A 23042-nucleotide genomic window follows, 5' to 3' on the forward strand; every position below is an offset into this window, starting at 1 on the left:
AATGCGCATGATGCGTCAATGGCACGTGGGCCCTGTCTTTTTCGCTCCCGTTGTGTCAGACAGAGGATTGCGAATCACTACTGGGCCGACAGGCGCGGGCGACTTAGGCCCGGGACAAAGGGCCCATTCGGATGGCCCTCATGTGCCGTGATGGCGTGATGGTTACAGTTTCTTGAGGAAGTCATGTTCATTGTCTCGTTTAAGTTTAGCAACTCGACCACCATTTCGGCCGCATGCTAAAAGTTTGATAAGGCACAAATATTGTTTGTACTCTAGCTTTATATATGTAGAGGTACGTGTTGGCCTAAACCTGAATAGCCAATTTGGGCACCTCGGTTTCGCCTCAACATTGGCAACACGCCAACACCCTAAGGTTAGCGTTGGTCAAGCTTAGCTCTACAAAACAGACCAAACCAATGGTAGTGGAGCACTTGCTCGGTTAGTAAAAGATGTCATGGAGCACCGCGCACTTTACGCTTTAGCATGATGCTCAATGCTCGCTTCCTTTTCTAAGTAAATGTCATATGGCTCGAAAGAATGTCAACGTGATACAGCCCATACTACATATTTTTGACACGCGAGCAAGAAGGCCACGATGCCACGCTTGCCACAACTTAATTAAGCGGGTTTGTGGCTGCCTATTGTTGCGACCATGCCGGTGCTATATATTTTTGCGGACTTGGTGACCGGGTGATACAGAAACCCGCGTGCATGTATGGTCGCGTACTCACTGCCCGCTACGGCGCACACGCAATTTTGATCAGAACAGCAAGCTAGCAGGACACAAAATTTGTTGCTGGCAGCACTGCCCGAGGGGACGATAAGAGTAAGAAGCCAGCAACCTCAGAAGAGGCATTGCGACGAGCATGCAATTGCCAAAAACTGAAGCTTCGCGGGTTCTTGCAAGTTTTGCGGGCTCTCATCATTTGTCCAGCGGACGTGCATGTGACCAGACGAAGATCGCGAGGGAGTCATCGCTGAGCCACATGCACCACGACCTGTTATTTGGCAGGGCCGAGGCGGACAAGCGGGTTCGTATAAGGACCCACCCGACTGCATCCTAGCCACGAGAACGAAATCCTGCACCCCTAGCCACGAGAATATGACCATTTCATCCACGCGTGTAAGACTGACTCTCCCAATTCAATTTTTTCTCTGTGTCTCAATCGAATTTCTCCTCTTTTTATTTTCTCACAAACAAATCACAAAAGAGCCCAAGATCATCACGGCTCCGCTGCAGGGGCCCACCGGCCCAGCCAGAGCGAGCCGGCGATGCCATGCAATCTACCGCCGCTCAGCCCCCACACCTCCCCGACCCACCGCCCACGGTCCCACATCCTCCTCGCCCTCACGAAGCCATTCGTCTCACCGACATCTGGACCCCACGCCTCACAAGCCCCACATGTCACCCTCACCCGCGGCCCACGCGTCGTGTACGCCGCACACCCACACACGAAGCGGCGCGTCCGCGTATATGAACGCGCACCGGTACCACACCAAAACCCGCAGCAGCCCAGCGAGCCAACTCGCATAAAAAAGAAAAGAGAAGGAAAGGAAAACCCCCGCAGCAACAGAAGAAGAATAATCCCTTCTCCTTGCTTGCGCCTCCCGTCTGCGTGCGCGCGTGCGATCGACGCAGAGAGGCGCGGGCGCTCACCGCCGCCCACCCCCCGGCTCCGATCCGATGGCCTTCATGCGCTCCCACGTGAGTGTTCCCCCCGCTCCCTTTCCTCTCGTCGATCCGCTCGTGCTCGTGGTGATTCGGCGCGCGTTGGGGGTGTAGATCCGTGTGGGGGAATCGGGTTGGTTCGCGCGTGATCTGGGTGCGGGAGTTCGTGGAGGGATGACGGTTTAGATCTCTCTGGGAGGTTTTGATCCGACCTCACCGCGCGTTGCAACAGCGCTGGGAAGTTTGTCTGGTTGGTGCTTGTCCCTGTGGTTTGTTCTCTGGTGGCGTGGTGGTTTTGAGTAGTAGATGTTCTGGTAAGGTAGGCTTGTGGATAGCCGTGAGCCTTGTAGCCTACAATTTCTTAAGTAGATGGGTACACGATGCTGTGTTTGATCCCGACACGTTTATTAGTGTTTTTGAAGTATTGCGACTGATTTCAGTACTGATTAGACGGTATATATGGCTGTTCATTTGTTCTGATTGCAATGACGGGTTTCATCGCCTATGTAAATGTACATGTGCTTCTAAAGTCAAATAGTAATATAATTTCGCAAGTGTCTATTTATTCAGAACCTGAGTTGAGGATATCTGCTGGTTTCTACGTTAGATTGCTTAAGATTGCTTAAGTTTTGAGAAATTCGGGGTGAAAATGGAGTTGATCTGTAGATGATAACTTGAGATAACTTTTAAGTTTGAGTTAGGGATGTTCTTCTTAGCTCATTCCTGCAAGGCAGAAATTAGTTCCTTCATCCCGAATGAAATGCAACTAGTCTTGATAGTTTTCTGGTCAAAATGTGGTACTGTCACGGTTTTTCTTTTCAAACAGTTGGATCAGTACATGGCTACTTTATAATCCATTCTTTTATTTATGTGTGCTGTGTTGACATGCATATAGGTTTTTCCTCCACTGAGGCATAGCCATAGTGGTCATAGTCATATTCCTGCTTCCAGTGGAGATATTTGTATTATTTCTGCTGGACAATTTCTTGGATATCCTAGTTGCCTTTTAGGTTAATAATGGGGGGAGATTAATCTTGCCATGCACAATGCAATAATGCAGTTGGCCTTCCCTAGATTGGATTTGATTGAGTGAATTGAAATTAGCATGATGGTTGAGCTTCTATTAGGTACCAGTTCTTATCCTGTCCATTATTGTGCAATCATATGTGCAAGTGATTTTACATGTTAAGCACGCTTAATTTTAATTTTCATTTCTGGATAGTGACTGGAGGATTTTTTCTGTTCCACAGAAGCAATATCTGTGTAATTTTGCCTAGGCAATCTTGTTTGAGTACCCTCTGTCTGTTGTAGCATTACTCTGGACCGTGGGCAAAGTTTGTGTGGTGCCCTGTATGTGGATTGTGGAATGTTGCAACTTTTATGGAATTGTGGCTACATAGCTGCAGATCATATAACTGGCCTCTTGAATGTTGTTGATGTGCTATTTACTGGTTAACCTTGGTGCATGTTGGCTTTGAATGCTGAAAGAATGGAAATCGAACAGTTTATTTTGCATTTCAGTTTCTTACCCTTGATTTTCTTATTAACGCATCGACTATTTTCTGCAGTCAAATGCATCTTCCGGCATGGGAGTTGCTCCTAACATCAGGGAGACATTTGTTGAGCTTCAGATGAAGAAGGCATTCCGATATGTTATCTTCAAAATTGAGGAAAAGCAAAAGCAGGTGGTTGTGGAGAAGACGGGCGCTACTACTGAAAGCTATGATGATTTTTTGGCCTCTCTCCCAGAAAATGACTGCAGATATGCTCTGTATGATTTCGACTTTGTCACTGGGGAGAATGTGCAGAAAAGCAAGATCTTTTTCATTGCCTGGTGAGCTTCATAATTGCAGTCTTTCTTCGGTTTCATGTTTAGCAGTTACATTAACCTATGGTAGTTCTGCCAATGAATGACTAGATCTGTTAAAAAAGTAGTTAAACAAGTAAAACTTATAAGGAGCTAGTCATGTGCTAGGATTCTATATACAAATACTTAGATGTATCTAATGCACCAAACAGGGCAGCACAGGAAACCGCAACATGCTAGCTATTTAGTAGTTCCTTTTGTTTTTGTGTTGTGAGTAGTTCCTTTCTCCTTCCAAACATGATGAAGTGAGTATTAAATTATAAATATGGATTTGATCTTTTGATGGGATCTACTTTATACTACTATTTGCTGGTAGCCATGCTTATTAGCAATCTAGTAGCTCTGACAAAGAGGAATAACAACGCATGTGGTGCAACAGTTAAGAATATTCTCGGCAATAATTGTTAATTTTTATGTGAGTTCTGACATTGACTTTTTGATGTTACCATGTGTACCATGTGATGTCTTCTCTAATGGTTCATGTTCAATGCATCAACTCTGGCCTTTCTGTTGATTCCACTTCTCCAGACATTAACCCAGTCCACAATCATTCCAGGTCCCCATCGACATCCCGCATTCGTGCGAAGATGCTGTACGCCACCTCCAAGGACCGCATGAAGCATGAGCTTGATGGGTTCCACTACGAGATCCAGGCAACCGACCCAACCGAGATGGACATCGAGGTCCTCCGGGAGCGGGCTCACTGAAGCTGGTTTACCTATGAAGGGACCTGTGGAGGGCCTTGAACCTTCAGCCAGATTCAAATTCTATCATCAATGATGCTCCTGCCGTGGTATTGTTAATAAGTTCCTGTAAGCATATCATTTAGTCGTGATGCATGACTCTAGCTGGTGAAACGCTATCGAAGCTCTATCCGTATGAGATCTTGAGCCTGTAACGAAGCAACATGTGCAAACTCATATATTGTGGTAATGATACTGGATTGATGGTTGTGGATTGTTCGGAAATGCCCTTGTTGGTCTGAACTTGTTACCGACTTGTGCTGATCACACCTGGTTCTGGGTTTCTGACCCTTCAGGGCAAATTGTTAGTAAATGCCATTGTGATGGAATTGGGACTTGTTTTTCAATTCATGGCTTCAGCTTTGCATGTAGGCCTACGTGATGTTCACAGGAAAATTATGGCCTGGTATTATCTGGTGATGAGAATACGAGGATGACTGTCAGTGAGATTGAGACTGTTTTGCTGCTGCTGACAGCAGTGCACAGCGCCTCAGCCTCTCAGTCCGCTCGGGAGCGCGTCTGAGGGTGCCCTTGTCGGGCTTTCTAACCTGCTTTTACTTTTGCAAAAAGTTAAAAGCCAATCAAAGGGTCTAAAAGCTCTACGTGCTTTTGCCCAAAAGCTACTTTTACTCTAGTACAAAATCAAAAGCACCTTTCCCCCTGCTTTCAAGTGCTTTTAGGGTAGACGACCCCGACCGCCGCCGCCCGTCGCCCCAGGTCGCCGGCTGCTGGCCCGTCGTCTGCCATCCGCCGACCCGCCGTCCGCCGCCCTCGGTCGCCGGCCCGCCTCCCGGTGCCCCCGGCCGCCAGCCCCTCTCCGCACCCCGGACGGCCGCCGGCCCGATGCCCCAGGCCGCCCGCCACACCCCCACCCCCGGACGGCCGCCGCCCGACGACCCCGACCGCCGCCCGTCGCCCTAGGTCGCCAGCTGCTGGCCAGCCGTCCACCGCCCTCGGTCGCCGGCCCGCCTCCCGGCGCCCCCGGCCGCTCGCCACACCCCGCCCCCCGGACCGCCGCCGCTCGACGACCCCGGCCGCCGCACCCCGCCGCCCGTCGCCCCCGGTTGCCGGCCGCCACTCCCTGCTCATCCATGTTGAAGGATGGCATCCTTGTGTAGAACTTTTGATGGATATAATTTTATTTATGTGGACCAATCACTTTAATGGATGAAAAATATATAAAATTTATTTTGTTACGAGCAATTTGCATATAAACACACTCACAGACCTTTAGGGGCATTACATGTATTTCTTACACAGCCTACAGTTTCACAGCTCCTCTAACCAAACGGTCTTCTGCTTTTCCCACAGCTGCTTTTCCACAGCCCACAGCTCACAGCAGCTTTTTCAAAAGCCACAGCCCAACCAAACACAACCTCTCAGGTCGGCTGCCATCTCTGGCTCGCTCAGCCCGCAAAGCCCCCAAACGAACTGGACTTTAATCTAAGCAGGAATAAAGTTAATTGCAGAATATATTGCGGTAGATAAATGCAAAGAAAAGCTAGGAGGGTTCCAAGTCTAAGGAACATGAACACAGGAAATGTGTCAAATATCGTCGTGACCTTTCCTCGCGCTCTCGGCAGCCGGCACACAAATATCCAACTCGGTATTTTACAGAGTCTAACCTCAGGCTCATAGCCATTACACACAGTAAAAAGCAAATTAAATTAATGTACGCCGTCGGATCCGCAGTAAACGGTGATCTATGATCGATGCTCTTGATTTGCAAACACCCGTCATTTACGCTTCCTCAATCGGAAAACGTCTCTCCCTTGATTGAGCCTGCCAAGGTCGCGCTCGCGAGCGGCCGTTGGTCATCCATCTGGCCGCCGTTTCGTCAAAACGGAAAGAGAGCTTCCTGCTAACCCTCGCCATTAACGGCAAAGATGGTCAGAGGTGAGGGGATAAGGACGAGAGGCGTTGCGAGCAGAGGGCGATTCGTGGGGATTGTACGAGAGGCAGCCACGCAGGAGCTCTGCCATCTGTTTTCACTTTTCACAAGTTCACCTCATGATGCTTCTCAAGGATCGTTTTGCGTTCAAATCGTCCAATCCCATAAGTGCAATTCTTAGTTGTTGAGCAATATATATATTTTTTTGCCCCAGAGAACTTGCTGCGGCAATCTTAAACTAGTAGCAGAGTGGGGATTATAGTTGGCATGTCCTCATTTTTGTGACAGTACTGATGCTGCGCCTTTATTTAAAAAAAAAACAAAAGAAACCTTAAGCTCAAATTCCAGGTTCACCGGTTCCCACCTTTCGTTTTGCTCAAAGAACTTGAAGGATAAAGGAACAAAGCAAATATTCTGAGAAATAATTGTGACAAAACGTGTGCATGACAGATACATCCGTTGCCCTAATCGTCCAAACCACTATGTGTCATGATGATAGTACAGATGGCACACATTTCCTCCATCTCTAGCTCAGACTATGTACATGATGTAAAAGCTGAAAAAAAGGGATACGTCACACATCATAAGGTTGATTACACTGATGACTACTTGACTAGGATAGAGCAAGATGGGGGCATGCAGGAGGTGACCGGAAACTGAAAACTTGAGACCCAACCTCTTAATCTCTCTGAAATCTGAACCTTACATCAACTTGGGGGAAAAGGAGGCATGGAATAGAAATAGTCACCTTCTTCCTCCTCGTGCTGCTTCTGATGAGCTGAATAATTGTGTGGAAGCATTTGACGTCGCAAGGGATTCTGAGTACCCCCTTCTGATCATGCCCAAACTCCATTGCTGCTAGCTCCAGCAACCCGGTGAAGTATGGATGGTGAAGCACCTTCCTATGCACCAGAACCCTCTGTAGCTCCTTCCCCTCGCCGACGAGCACCGGGATGTGCCCTCGCTGAACTGACACGCTCTTACCCATCCTCCTCTGATCTGCGTTTGACACTTGGTTTGCTAGAAGCCCAGTAGTTATTGTCAGCCCTCCTGCGTATATAATGAATGCTTTGCCAGCTGTGATGGCTGAAAACTATTAGATGGTTTCAGTAGGTATGGTCGTGTTCATGCATTTGTTTATTGTCTTGTCGTTTGATTTCCTCTTGCAGTAACCGCTGTCTGTTTCATTCATGACAGTAGAATCTGCCAACAATGTGAGGACTAACCATTTTACTGACGGTGAAGCGATGAAATATAAACACATATTGATTAATCTAGAGGCATTCAGGTCAAGCTCTGGCTGCATGGAAATCTCAATGATTCATTGTACCCCCATAGCCAAAGCCATGATAAGAAAATTTCTTCCTGAAGCGTCAAATTGCTGGGATTCAATATTTGCCATATGATACTTGAATCAAGTATTCAGGTGCTGTACGGATATCTAATTTAATTCTTGGCCATTTTATTTCGCTTGATAACCAGAGCATGTCAACTTCTGTACGGATATTCCATCTCGAGTAAAAGGTCCTGTACGGATATCTGAATGATTCAGCCATAACCCAACCTCCCCCTAGTCATGATAATAAAGGGGAAATTCTGTGTAAAAGAAAAAAAGAAATTACTTCCAAATTGTCAAATTGCTTGGATTGAAGAGGCGTCGTATGATAATTAAATTGAAGTATAGCCAAAGTAAACAATTCCATAGTATGTGCTCCATGTCTGAAACATTGTTTCGTTATGTAGGAGTAGGTTTTATAGACTAATGCAACAATGCCATCAGCAAGTTCGGCTAAAATGAATGATTTGCCAATGGAGTACATACATCGTGTTGATATGTTTACACATTGCATTAGATTCTGTAACGATGGCTCACAGAAACATGTTTATTGTTCGACGAACGCATTTCAAATAAAAAGTATTTACGAATTACTGGCGATCAAGCCCCTTTCAGCTACGACTATAGTAGCCTTAATCTCTCGTGGTCCACCTAACGCCAATATGTACCTTTCATCAGCGGTTTCAACCATTTATATATTCCCATTATCATCATCTGATCGTCAATCATCTCTGTTTTTAATCTCTTTCTCGTGGTGCAGTAGATTAGACTTTATGGCCCTCATAAGTCATATCAGGTGCATTTTTGTATATAAAACTGATATAAACACCTCCATTTGGAGTATATCAAGTGTCATACGTCATGACTTGAAACGCTAGCTATTTAAAATTTTTGAATATCATAATTGCTTCCACGCCATGGTCTACCTGGGTTCTACAGGCTCGAGGTTATATTCTTTTTTTACAACATGACTGACTCGTTGCCAAATTTAACTAAGCCTTCCAAGGGCACCATTGCATATAAAAATGCCGAATTGAGTAAGGTATTTTAATTTAGCATCTAGTAAAATTAACTTTCAGAATTAGCACTTTTCTTCCAAATATTTTGAGTTAATTGTACTACTAACGAATTGCTGTCGATTTAGGATATAGAGAACAAATGGAATGATGACTTCTAAATTCTTCAAGACAAACATTAAACGTTCTACAAGTGGAACCCTCATGTTTGGTAACTAGATGAGACAAGTAACACGCATGGAGTCTCCAAATACGCACGAAGTTTTTTTTTTTGCTTTTGCAAGATCTTTTGTTCTGTTTTGTGGAAAACCGTGTTCTTGGAGTCCAGTAAACACGAGCCACCTGCATCCATGGCTCACTTGTTTTGAAAACAGAGGCCGGTGCGCTGCAGAAGTCCAAATGACTAGATGGGTACCTGCATGTGGATGCTGTGAGACTAGGGACATTGGGAAAACATCATTGTCTAGAGCAAGACTTGCAAAGTCTTTCAGGCTTTGAGTAATACTCATCCCTTTTGGACAGGTTATAATAAGTGACAACATGATTGCACGTAGCCAAACATTTCAATTCCTGGCTATCGATATGTTTATCAGCATTCAGATTGTGTACATTGAATTTTATTTGTAAATTATGGGTTTGTCCCTGAAAATATTTTCGTAGTGTTGAAATAATGCTAGGTTTTACTGAATATAATATTGCAAAATTATCCTTGAGATTGACCTGTGGGGCTTAGCCGAGACGCCCAAAATGTCACTAACTTGTGGCCGGAGACTGGAGACGAACAGAGGAATTCTTTCGCAAACCGCCGCTATCCTGGTTGGAGTATCGTATGGGTGTATTGTATGAGCTGTGCACGAGCACAAAAACTGCTTTGGCAATCCGACAACCGTCACTTTGGATGCGGAGAATGATGAGGCAATTTTCTAAGCCCAAACGAAGAGTGTAGAGGATGAAGCACAAACGAATCTCATTATGCGTCTTCATCGTGCCGTTCCTTTCGAAAAGAGATTCCCAAACTCTTATTTGGACAGAGCCGAGAGGAAGGCGAATGGATGAGTTCGTTGTTTCAACCTGGGATGTCAGGAGGAGAGGCAGAGAGTTTTTGGAAAGCAAGATCAAAGAGCTCCCGCATTGCTGTCTGAAGAATTTTTCAGTAGAGAGAGCTGGTAGAAGGCAGAATGTGATGATGTCTGTATTTTGGTTGTCAGGGGATAGTACGCTCAGCACTGAAAACATGGCCGGCACACGAAGAGCCTTGTTTAGTTGCCCAACTTTGGAGATGCAAAATCACCGTTGTAGCACTGTAGCATACTGTAGCGTTTCGTTTGTATTTGTGAATTATTGTCCAAATATTGACTAATTAGGCTCAAAAGATTTGTCTAGCAAAGTACAACAAAACTGTGCAATTAGTTTTTGATTTCGTCTACATTTAGTACTCCATGCATGTACTGCAAGTTTGATGTGATGGGGAATCTTCTTTTGCATTGTGTCAAAGTTGGGAGTTTGGGGGACTAAACAGGCCCTAGGATGGCCCAATTTGGTTGGTCCAGCGTGGTCTATGAGTGTAGGTGCACATGTTTAGTACCACCTTGCTAGTTGAGCAAGGGTGGAGCTAACTTATAAGCCTTTGTCAACCAGCCATAACACATTCGGGTTAACCCTTTTATACGAAGTGAGAATGAAAGTGTAAGCATGGTGCTATGTGTACGCGTGCCCACCCCTCGGAAAGGTTGGACGGTGCGGTTTTTGGAGGACGAGGTTGTTACACAGGACCTGCGTGCATACATGAAGTGGCGTTTTCTTCGTAGAAAGAATACAGATGCAGTGAAAATTAGCTGCATATGAGCTCGAAATGTCTCCTAACTTTACAGCCTTTTGTATTTTTTAAAGAAAGACACATACAATTTTAAAAAATTATGCGTTCCAAGTAGTAGGTCGTCCTAACTTTACGCCTTCTTTTTTTTTTGGCAAAACGTAGTCTGACCTTTGACCTCAAAAGTGAAGCTTATAATCTTCCACAATTACCCACGTGCAGTAACATAGGAGGAGTAGCACTGAACGGAGGAAAAGAACAGCACGGGCTTTCGTCATCCGACCGTTGCCCACAAGGCCACCACCACCAGCGCCAGCCCAACGGTCGGAAGGCTGTCGCAACAGCACACTCCACAAGCTTCTTCCAGCTGCCGCCGCCTTCTTCCACAGGATTCTCCTGCAGCTTCCACTGCCTCCTCAACTATTTAACTCACTCCACCAGTCCACCCATCTCCCCTCCCAAAGCAAAGCACCGGCACCACCTCACCTCCACCATCGTCCTCCCTTCAAAGCATCCTTCACGTTCTCCCCTGCTCCTCCAAGCGGTTGGAATTCCGGAGCAGCAAGAGAGGAGGCATGGGGTTCGTGCTGGTGATCTCCCTGCCCTTCATCTTCTTCTCCATCCTGCTCGGCTTCGGCTGCTACTTCCTCGGCAAGCACAGGGGCCGGGAGGAGATGCGGGCCGGCGTCGGCGCGCAGATCTACGGCACGCCGCTGCCGCCGCCCGGCGTCGTCGGCGGGTCCTCGCCGGCGCATGAGCCGTTCCACATGAAGAAAGAAGGGGCTGAGAACGTCTGAGTGGGATGTCGTTTCGGGATTTGTTTGGTTTAACTGATATAGTTCATTCTTTTCATCTATGCTATGTTGCGGTGTACATTGAGCAATTTGGTGCCTGTATTTGTTACTTCGTTCAGGTTCAGGGGAAATGGTGATTGTGGTGTGATAAAACGTAATCACAGTATGTGCTTGTAAGCAGTACCAATATGCATTGTATAATGGTTTGTGTTTCTCAATGTTTGGCAAGCTCTGTTGCAAGGTTTGTACGAAACCACAATTTTTCTAGACTTTGCAGTTCCCTTGCCTGTTCGTGGAATTGATGGAGTTTTTTTGGATGGAATTTCTCTTAGAATGAATAAAAAGGCAAGCAAACAGCACAACATATATGCAAGCAAAATGCATCCAAGCAGAATATAATCAGGAACGGTTGATTTCTCGAGCTTCTTGAAGATCTGGCATTTTCTATTCGTTTGTCATAAGATAGTGCTGCTTAATTCCAGTATTCATCAGAGAGGAAAAACACTATGTTAATCTGGAATTTTCTGTCCAGTCAGATTGCAGGCTGCCCCTAAAAACAGGCTATCTTTTGTAGAACAGGCTGCAGGTTCCAAAAATTCACTTGGAACTGAAAATTCAGACAAGTAAATAACCTGGAAAAGTGACAATGTGCAAAATCCGGAACGATTTTACCAAATCACAACATAACCATTCACAAGACTTGCAAATTCTGCCTCAAGCAACGAGGCAGTTAAACATTTTGGCCAACGAAGTAGGATTAACATCATCTTTGTCGTAGTATCATAATACTGAGAGAGCATTTTCCCTCTCTGTTACAATCAGAAACACAGATAAAACCTGACGCATCACATATTTCCTTATTACAAACAGATAAAATCCAACACCAAAATTCGCAGAACAAACAGTTCTGCCAAGAATGACAGGGCCCTTCATCCTCATCCAGCAAAGCAATGGTAGTCAAGAACAGCGCCAAGGAGGCAATTCAATCATCACGTGATCCCCGGTTCTTCCCGTAATCTCGTCTAATTACAGAGCAGGAACCTGGTGAGCACGAGCACCCCGCATGCGGCGGCGAAGAGCGCGAAGACGGCGAGGTCCCTGGCCTGCCAGCGCCTGGCCTTCTCGGCTCCCTTGGCCTCGACTCGGAGGCTCTTGGCCCTTCGCAGCGCGTCCACCTCCTTGAGCAGGTCGAAGTCGAGGCCCTTGCGCTTGAGCTCGGAGACGCACCTGCCGAGGAGCAGCGCGTCCTCCCGCTCCCGCGCGAGGAGGCGCTCCAGGACGGCCTCCGTGTCGGACTTGTACCGCAGCGCCCAGAGCATGGCGAGGGACGAGAGCAGCGAGACGAGGCAGGGGATCCAGGACCTCCTGCACGCGGCGGGGGACGGCGATCCGGCGGAGGCGGAGGAGAGGAAGAGGAGGAGGACGGAGGCGGCGTGAAAGGCAAAGAAGGCGCAGTAGAGGAAGGCGATCTCCTTGCGCGCGCCGTCGAGGCGGGCCTCCCGCAGCGCGACGCGGCGCGCCAGCAGGTCCTCCTCCTTGACCCACTGCTTCAGCAGCAGCCGGTGCGTCCCGCTCGCCGCGATCTGGCTCAGCGGGTGCTGCTGCTGCTGCCGCGCGGCCCCGGACCCGGCGCCGGAGACGACGAGAGCGCTGGAGTCGGCCATGGGTGGCGGAGGTGGAAGCTGCGATTGGGTGGTTCTCGGCGCCGAGCGGCTCGAGTGCGCGGCGGCAGCGGCGGTCTCGTCTCGTGCGCGGCTGCTTGGAACGGGAAGGATCTGAAGGAGGGGAATTTTTGGGGTCGCAACGGTCGGGAGGGCGAGATGGGCTTAAAAAGGTTGGGAAAAGCCGGTTCGCGCACCTGACTGAGCGGCGCAACGGTCGGAATTCCCCCGCGGTGGGCCTGACTGGCGGCGACGCGGAATTATTCGGGCTTGGCGTGCACGCGGCCCGGCAGGATAGGTTGATGAAGAAGCGTAGAGAGATGGATGGGCGGGGCAGCGATTCTGGCCCACTAACTAGTTGGGAGTCCCCGCAGGCAACCAGCCCACCAGCCCACAGCAGTTTCTCTGAAGGATCATAAAATCGAAGCTGCTTTGCTGGTCAGGTGCTTGCTATGAAAACAAGTCCTACCAGTAGCTCACTTCACGGGTCTCAGAGAAAAAACCAGTAGCTCACTTCACAGGTCACATCCTCCAGCCTTTTTTTAACTCGCTGTTATTTTTTTCCACCTGTTTTCTTCCACCACTAAGCCCGCAGCAAGCGCATTTCGCTGCCTTCGGAATGAGTGACATCAGGCGAACATATTCCACCAGTATATGTGCCTGCACGGTTCGGCGCCACGCTTGATGCCCTATGAACTTCGAATGGGCACCCAACAGAAGTTGATGCTAGCTTCTAGGACAACGCCATCGTTGTCCGGCATCACAAAACACCAGCCACCCTTGCCCGTGCATCACAAAATCGTTGGTGGTGCTCTCAGGTCAGCGGCATGGGATAGGAACCCCTTGGGGGTGTTTGTTCAGGTGGTTCAGAAATTTGATGCCGTATGAATTTACTGAATGTGTTATCTCAGCCTGTAGTAGTAATCAGGTAGCAGATTGTTCAGCTGCTTACGGTGATGGTAGGATGGATGAGGATGCCATGCACCAGACTTTGTATCCGATGTGGTCTCTGGCGATCTTACTAGAGACGACACTGGTTAGTGGAAGTTTGCATTTCCGTTTGTCCAACAGAAGAAAAGAAAAGAAAAGTTGATGCTGTAATCCTTACTACCGGTGATCCTTGGATCAGATCGCTCCACGGATGCAACAGTTTTGCATAGCCAAGATGCAAGGTGCGTTCTCCGTCAGAGTTGTTTTCTGATCCTCAAGCACAGAGTGCCTCGACGGCGACATTTTAGCCCATTAGTTTTGGCTGGTTTCAGAGAGGCACTAGACCCACCAGCCCACACAACAAACAGATCATTCATAATTCAATGAACTCTCTTATGAAACTCGTATGTAAATCGTAACCGAAGCTGCTGTGGGTTACTTAACCCATTCCCAGTGAACTGTTTTTATTGATATCCCCATTAGCAAATAAGAATAATTTTTTGAACAAATAAGAATAAATTGATGACTCAAACAATCTTCTACGATGCATAGTCTGAGTCTAGCCCACTAGCTGGGAGACCCGCAGCCAACCGGCCCACCAGCCCACACAACAGTTCTCCGAATCATCATAAAATCGAAGCTGCTTTTCTGGTCAGGTACTCTTGCTATAAAAAGAAGTCCTACCAGTAGCTCACCTCTCACAATTCACATCCTCCAGCTTTTTTATCTCGTTGTTTCTTTCAACTGTTTTCTTCCACCACTAAACCCCGCAGCAAAGCACTCAATGGAAGTCGTGCCTCCGTATTTCGCCGCCTTCAGAATGAGTGACATCAGGCAAACATATTCCACTGGCATGCGTCCCTGCACGGTTCGGCGCCACACTTGATACTCTTTGGGTTTGCGATGAACAACCAAGAGAAGTTGATGCTTCCAGCACGACGCCATCATCGTTCCAGAGCAAATTCTAGTGTAGTCGCCATAGCAAATGCAACTTAGGACCTGTTTGGCAACTAGGTGTTAAAGTTTTGACACCCGTCATATTAGATATTTGGATGCTAATTAGGAGTATTAAATATAAGCTAATTACAAAACTAATTGCACAGATGGAGTGTAATTCGCGAGACGAATCTATTAAGCCTAATTAGTCCACGATTTGACAATGTGGTGCTACAGTAACCATTTGCTAATGATGAATTAATTAGGCTTAATAGATTCATCTCGCGAATTAGCACAGGATTCTGCAATTAGTTTTATAATTAGCTCATGTTTAGTTCTCCTAATTAGCATCCGAACATCCGATGTGACACTGTTAAAGTTTAACACCTCGTATCCAAACACCCCCTTAAGCAGTCGGCAGCTGAGAGAGAGAGTAGTGTTCATCACTGTACAGTGTACCATGCAAACCCCAGCCACCCTTGCCCGCGCATCACAGAATCCTTGGGGTTGTTTGTTCAGGCAGTTCAGAAGCTGAAACAAGTGCTAGTGTCACCGGAATTTTCTGCAAATTCGCCAAGACATAAGAATTTTGATACTATTTTGTTATTCTATAGGGGTGAAACTGCAAAGAGCCAAAACAGATCACGGCCGGCCTCCATTGCCGGTGGCAATGATGGCAGGCCTCTGTTCTCGCCGACCCATGGGAAAGTGGTGCAGCACATAGAGGAGATCATCACGGTTCCGTTTGAGGGGTCAGTGGTGGCCACAGCTTGACGGGGCAGCGGCGAGCTCGGCCATGGGCGGCTTGATCTGCACGGACAGGCGCCGGCATTGGCCCTTCAGGCATGGCCCATCCTGCAGGAAGCCAGAGGAGGGCGCTGGGATGGTGCGGCACCAGTGGCTCGCCGTGCGCCCCACCGCAGGTGGATCCGGATTGTCGTCGTTATTTGCGACGACTACAATGGCGATGCCATGCCGTCTCGCACGAGCGCGTGCCGTCATCTCACGAGATGACAGCTCCCGTCTCTCTCTCTTCGTAAATGAGGATCAATGGAAATTCATTGCTGGCGGTACAAAGATGGTGGTTGTTGGTTTTCATCCTGGACTAAAATTTGAATTAAAATGTGCACTTTAGTTGATTAAATATCTAAACACTTGATTAAAAGTAGGACTAAAACCTTTAGTCCTCTAGTCCACAAAACTGGACTAAAGCGGGGCGAGGTTCGGGGAGGGCGGCGGCGGCAGGTGGGTGGTCGAGGACGGCGGCGGGGTGAGGGCTAGCGGCGGGGACCGGTGGGGCAGTGGGGCGGGTAGGGTGAGGGGGACACGGACAAGTCATAAACGAGGATAGAGGGTATCCAGGGTACACTTTAATCCCCATAAGCAACCCCTTGGTGACTTATGGATTAAAGTTTAGTCCCATAAGAAGTCTGTTTGGAACTTTAGGGACTAAAAAGAACTAAACTTTAGTCTCAAAAATAAGTAAGGTGAATCCAAACACAGCCTAAAGGAATAAAATAGAACCTAATCCTCCTCGTACTGTGGGCAATAAGGAGATCAATTAAACTCACTAGCCCATCAACCTGTGCTCCTGCACGGGCTAATATTTTTAGAAGCTATTGTATTTGAAAATTATTTAGAAATTAAACTCTTAGCTAATAATCAAAATTGTTTACCTATTGCCTCTCATTTTTCCAATACTTCAACATAATACTTATATAGATATGTACTATTTTTGTGCAGTTTTGATTGATTTTTAATTAATAATTACTCTATGCACTTTTTTTTATCCATATTCATATTTTTTCCTTTTTATCACACCTCCAATCCTCCATACATTATGTTTAGCATACAAATCAATATTTTTCACCGATTCCTCACATACATGTATAAATGGTCTAAATGGTGGCACTCATCATGTGTATATACTTTAACTTAGTATTTTCATATTAACAATGACATAAATAGGTAATTTAGAATCATATTTTAGTTTACTTTTTGACATTTTTGTATGATGCACATGAAGATAATTTGATTAAGATTTAGGTGTTTACTTTAGGTTATTTTTAATATCGACATACATGGGTAACATAGATAAAATTTTAGAATGACATTTTAAGTTATGCTTTTATAATGATGTGTATTAGTAAATTGGATGAAATTATGGGGTTACTTTAGATTATTTTTTATAATAGCTGAGCTCGGCAATTTAGATATAGGTTTAGAGCTCATTTTTGAATATTTTTCCAATGATGGTGGGTAAATTTTTAGAAAATATAATAGATCAATGGCTATGATTATTAGAGTTTACAGGATTGGTGTTCGATGTTTTTAATTTTTATGAGAATTTCTCTCCTTTTTCTAGCTTATCTCATGGGAACTAATATGAAGTCTCTAGTGGAAAAAAATGAGACTACATTGCTACAAAATTATTACCATAAGCTACCTTGTCGTTTGTTAAATATTCAAACACGATACTTATGTAGATATATACTTAATATCTTCATCCAATTGTGATAGATTTTAGTTAGTAATTACTTTATAATATTTTCATCCACATTTATCATCTTTAACTTTTCACTTTGGATCACAGTTATGCGCTTGAATTTGTTTAATGAACCCTAAGTTTGAGATACAATTTTATCATAGAAATCCATATTTCCATCACTTTATATCCTTATAAATGGTAACACACACCATGCGTATAGATCTTAAGTATTATATCGTATACTAATAGTGCAAGATATAGATGATTTAGAATCATATATTGCTGTATATTTTTAATTAAGGTTATTTGATTCAAAACGTAGGGTTACCTCATATTATTTTTAATAATAGCATGTGTGGGTAATATAGATGCAAATTTAAGGGGTTACTTTAAATTTTTTAAAGTAATAGTGGTAGGCAATTCAGTTGCAAATTAGGGGGTTATTTTAAATATTGTTTATAATGGCATAAGTGGGTAATTTTGATGAACATTAGGGGGTTACTTTAGTTTATTTTATATAATAGCAGAGGTGGATAATTTATATATAGATTTAGGGGGTTACTTTAGGCTATTTTCATAATGGCATAGGTGGGTAATTTTTTAGAAACCATACTAGATCCAATGGCTATAATGATTTGAATCTATTGATTGATGGTTGGATGTTTTGCTTTTTTCCGAGAATTTTTAGGATTTCTCTCTTTTTCTAGAGTGTCCACCTAGAAATCCTAGGTGGCTTCACCTAAAGGCTTCAAAAGGAACCTCCAATTAGTAATAGTAGGATAAGCAGCCCCATATATATAAGAGATATATAGCCTAAACTCCTAGGCAGTTCCGCAGGGCACCAGCCCACCAGCCCAACACACAGTTATCTGAACCATCGTAAAATCGAAGCTTCTTGCTGGTCAGCTACTGAGGTGTTACAAAAAGAAGTCCGTCCTAGCAGTAGCTCCACTTCACACACACCAGCATTTTTTTTTACCTCTGCTGTTTTCTTCCACCACCAAAATTAAAGCAACGAGCACTCGACAGAGCTCGCTCCTCCGCATCTCGCTGCTTCGGAATGAGTGGCATCTGGCAAGCATATTCCACCGCTTGAGGTTTCAGAACAGTTCGGCGGCACGGTTGATGCTCAAAGGCATTGGAACCCACTCCCAATGAGCATTGATGCTGTAGTAGTGCCAAGCTTAGGGCAAGGCCAACGTGGCTGACTCAAATGCTAGGAAATGTGGGATCCGGTGCAGAGGGCAACAGGTAAAATCCATGAGACCAAGCAGGACACCCCCACAGTCAGTAAACAGAAGTTAGTAGTTTATTTGCTTGTGGTGCACTCTAAGATTGAAGCGTATTTTTTCTTTTATATACCCACAATAGTAAAGGTGCATTCTTATAGCAGCGCAAGATGCTTAAGTTCACCTTTTTGTCAATGTTGTGGTTGCCCTTAGACTTGCACGTACCATTTGATTCTCGTCATGGCGCGCTAGGTGCAGTCACGTAGACCCGCTGGAAGAAGCGCTTGTATCAAGGGAGAGACGCTAGCATCACAATGGGTGCGCCAACCAATGATCCTTGAATCATCCAAAGTTGTGCAGTATTGCATAGCCAAGATGCATCCTGCACAGGAAAACAGCGGATTGGTGGTGACCGACAGCCCACACCACATATCGTTCATAATTATATTGTTCTGAGACTCGTATGCAAATCGTAATCGAGAATGCTGCAGAACATGTTCCTCACGGAGGTCTAAAACAAAAGTCCCATAATTAACTTGCAAGGTGTCCTGTTTAATTAAGGTTCAACATGCAAACTTTGACTAGTGTACATGCAGCTAGTGCTCATTAATGTTACATATACCACTTTCATATAAAAATCTGATAATAACAAAAATTAGATGATATAAATGGGATCTGATAATAACAAAAATTAGATGATATAAATGGGTGGTAAGCTGACTCCTAGGTACGACACATTTTCAGAACAACTCGCGCTTTACAGTGTAGACTACATCGGCACTAGCCTTGCTTCCCACACTGTAAAGCATAATTATGCCACCAAACCAGAACATGAATCAAACAAACAATTAATTCTAGTGTAAATCACTTTATCTAAAGATGGCAGAAATAGGTCACGTTCCACCTCTATGCTGTAAGTACCACCAACAAGCTAGTGGCTCACTTCACACACTGATCCCCCTCTTGGTGCATACTCCTCATTACCCCGTTGTTTATTCTACCTGTTTTCTTCCCCAACTAAACACCCAATGGAAGCCGTGCATCCTTATTTTGCTGTTGCCTTCGGAATGAGTGGCATCACGGGAACATGTTCAGCACCGTAGTCGATGCTCGGCAGAATCAAGATGGACGCCCGGGCAACATTGATGAGGTGATGCCAAGCTTAGGTTTGCACGGTAGAAGAGATGACGTTGCTCTCGACATGGTTCAGTCCCGCTGGTTCTGCTGACAAGGACACGCGCGACGTCACAGTGTGGGTGAGCCTATACCGGTGATGCTTAGATCAGATTGCTCTGTAGCGTGGAGACAATAATCTTGCCTAGGCAAGATGAGAATTGATGTGACATTGTATTCGGCTGTCGTGGTGTTATGATGACCCTGAAGCACCACAGCGATTCAGGATGCACAATGAATGTAGATGCAGAGAGTGCTCATTTTATGTCACACGTATATATCTCACTTTCATATCTGAAAAATATAAGAACAGATGTTAAACGATATATTCTCTTGTAGAGTTATACAAGTACTATCGACAGTTGGACACTCCTTGCTTCACACACACTACTCCAGCTCTTGAGTGCATCCTTGCATATACTTTTAATCTTATTTTACGTATTTTCTCACCACTACGATAATACTAACTACTACCTCCGATTCTTTTTATTTGAACAGCCAAATTGAACTACTTGCAAGCTAAAATCACTGTCCGAAACGTCAAATATAATGAATCTCGGAGGTACTACTAAGTGAAGGTCAATGCGTCTTGTGCATGTCGCTACCAGCTTCAGACTGAGGGGAATCGGGAAAGCGCAGTCCACAAGACCCACACCTCCTGGTCGGTTCGCCGCCTTCGTCTGTACTTGTCCATCACGTCGACGACGTCCATGAGACCATGAAGAACAGATAGACGCTACGTTCAAGCTTGCAATTACATGTGTTAGCACATGAGAGAAACTAAACGTTCGTCGCCCCCACGAGAGTTGAGAATCATAGCAGCAAGCCAGCAACTGGGGTGGAGACTGTTCGGACAAACGCAAAAGCTGTTCGCCTGATGGGCCGCGCTTATTAGATGGATTATATTCATCCTGCAGTTTTAAGGTTCAACTTGCAAACTTTGACCAGTGTGCATGCAGCTGGTGCTCATTTATGTCACCTATACCACTTTCATCTGAAAAAATGATAATAACAAAATTTAGACGATATATTAATTGGCTTTGCAACTTGTATGAGCTACTCCTGTATAACTACTATCGGCACTTGCCATGCTTCCCGCATCGCACATTTTTTTTAATCCCATTTTACCTATTTTCTCACCACAAATACTCAGTGAAGGTTTATTTCTTACAAGTTGCTAGCTTCGGATTGAGCGGCGTCGGGAAAGCGTTGTCCACTGGCGGATACGATCATCTGACAGCTTGCCGCCATGGTTTGTGCTCGTCCGTCCCTCATCAGGCGCAGCCATAAGAGATGAGACCGTGGCGAACAGCTAGCTGCACACTCCGTTGGAGCCTGGACTTGCGTGATGACATGAGATAAACTGGGAACATGGTATAGTCAGCCCCTTGAGAACAAATCATAGCAGCAACCGAACTGGAGACTGTTCTAATAAACTCTGTTGCCCTGATGGGCCGCACTTGGATGGATTCATCCTTTTCTAATTTCTACCAGTACCGGGAGGTTTGTAGTTTTGTTTCTAGAAAGCTAGCAACTAAATTGAACTTGAATAGAAGTTAACATCTTAGCGTTTGCATGTGAATTGACCCACAAATTTTGCACGTTAGCTTTACGACGGTGTAACTTGCAGAATAATTTCAACTTGTGAGAACTTTTATGCTGCATAGACTTATCCTCCCATGGATTAATGAAATAGCCTCAAATTAATTTTTTCCCCCACCAGGAGTCACATAATGCACGAGTAAACCTTAACAGCATTCTAAGTAGTGAAACATTATATTGACATGGATTTAAACTTGTTGATTCTAAGTAGTGAAATATGGATATTGACATGGATTCAAAATTTTCACAAGGAAGCAAATAGTTCATGGTTAAACTTGAACAACACTCAAATTAGTGAAATTTGATATTGCCATAAATCATTCATTCGGGTTTGGCGTTCACGCGGCCCTGCAGGGACTCCCGTATGGCACCGGCACATCATCATAAAATCGAAGCTAGACGTCCTACCACCTCTCTATCTCTCTCTAAAAACAAAAGTCCTACCAGTAGCTCACTTCACACACTCCAGCTGTTTTACTAGCTCGTTGTTTCTTTCACCTGTTTTCTTCCCACCACTAAAGCAGCGAGCACTGAATGGAAGTCGCGCGTCCGCATTTTGCAGCCTTCGGAACGAGTGGCATCGGGCAAACGTACTCCACCTTTTGGGATCTCGTCACGGTTGATACTCTAAGGACTCAAAATCCATGCCCAAGAGACATTGATGCTGTAGTGCCATGCTTAGATTTGCATGAATCAAGAGCGTGTAGTTCTCGCGAAGGCTGGCCCCGCTGAAATGGAACAAGCGCCCATTGCAACATGTGGATTACTTGTCTGCAACATGTTCCTCCCTGAGGTCTAAAATGAAGCCTGTTTATGTCAGCGAGTGCTCATTCATGTCACATATCTCACTTTCATCTCAATATATGATAATTTATAACAAAAAATAAATGATGTATTCGCTTGTAAACTACTACTACATTTCTACTGTCGGCACTCGCCTGCTTCACACGTACTACACACACCGCACATTAGTTTTGTTGTAGGAAGCTACTACCAACTAAATCCAACTTCAATAGAAACTAACATCTTAGCGTTTGCACGTGAAATTGACTCACAAATTTTGCACGCTAGCTTTATGGGTTTAACTTGTGCAGTAACTTTAGATCAAGTGATATGTATCATTATGTTTCGCGAAAAAAGGTGATGTGTATTACAAACTCATTACAGTTTTCTATTACTGCCAGTTTTTCTGTACGTGTTAAAGTTTCGATAGTGTAACCATGTGCGGCGGTGCATGGTTCACGCAATGAAACTATATAGATGCTTGATTGATATTGATTTTCAAAAACAACAATGGAATGATTATAAGATTGTTTTAACTTACAGCATCTGAACACAATGTCGTCTGGGACCGGTGTATCCGACTTTCTGGTTGACACAATCAATTCTTCAATTCGCCATGGTTGGTGCCATGATGCTCGCCCTTGCAACCAAGAGCGTTCATATAGTGCAACTTCGCTTACTCTGTGAAAGAATATAAGGGATAGATTCTATTGATCGCATCGGTTACGTATTTATACAGTCTAACACTCCCCCACAGTTTTAACTGGGAGCACCGCGAACATTAAGACTGGACCTAAACTCCATGAAGACTGATGTCGGCAGACCTTTGGTGAAGATGTCGGCGTACTGAGACGTAGTGGGAACGTGCAGGACGCGTGCTTCACCGAGGGCGACTCGCTCTCTCACGAAGTGCAAATCAATCTCAATATGCTTGGTCCGCTGATGCTGGACAGGATTGCTGGAGAGGTAAACAGCACTGATGTTATCACAATAGACCACGGTAGCACGGCGAAGAGGATGATGAAGCTCTTGCAGTAGTTGTCGTAACCAGCAGGCTTCAGCAACGCCGTTTGCCACAGCTCGATACTCCGCCTCAGCACTGGACCTGGAC

The 23042-nt window shown here is 45.3% G+C and overlaps 2 protein-coding genes across 2 annotated transcripts; one reads left to right on the plus strand and one right to left on the minus strand.

Annotated features, from left to right (window-relative positions):
• Window positions 1-1493: 1493 nt before the first annotated feature.
• On the plus strand, window positions 1494-4608 carry LOC101781863 (actin-depolymerizing factor 2). Its single transcript, XM_004981497.3, has 3 exons — window positions 1494-1705; window positions 3238-3503; window positions 4093-4608. The coding sequence occupies exons 1-3, from the start codon at window positions 1685-1687 to the stop codon at window positions 4241-4243; spliced, it is 438 nt and encodes a 145-aa protein (XP_004981554.1). The 5' UTR covers window positions 1494-1684; the 3' UTR covers window positions 4244-4608.
• A 7221-nt stretch (window positions 4609-11829) lies between these two features.
• LOC101783089 lies at window positions 11830-12948 on the minus strand. The gene has a single exon (XM_004981500.4). The coding sequence runs from the start codon at window positions 12791-12793 to the stop codon at window positions 12152-12154; it is 642 nt and encodes a 213-aa protein (XP_004981557.1). The 5' UTR covers window positions 12794-12948; the 3' UTR covers window positions 11830-12151.
• Between the last annotated feature and the right edge of the window lie 10094 nt (window positions 12949-23042).

The sequence above is a fragment of the Setaria italica genome, chromosome IX (assembly GCF_000263155.2).
Source record: "Setaria italica strain Yugu1 chromosome IX, Setaria_italica_v2.0, whole genome shotgun sequence".
NCBI classification, from domain to species: domain Eukaryota; kingdom Viridiplantae; phylum Streptophyta; class Magnoliopsida; order Poales; family Poaceae; genus Setaria; species Setaria italica.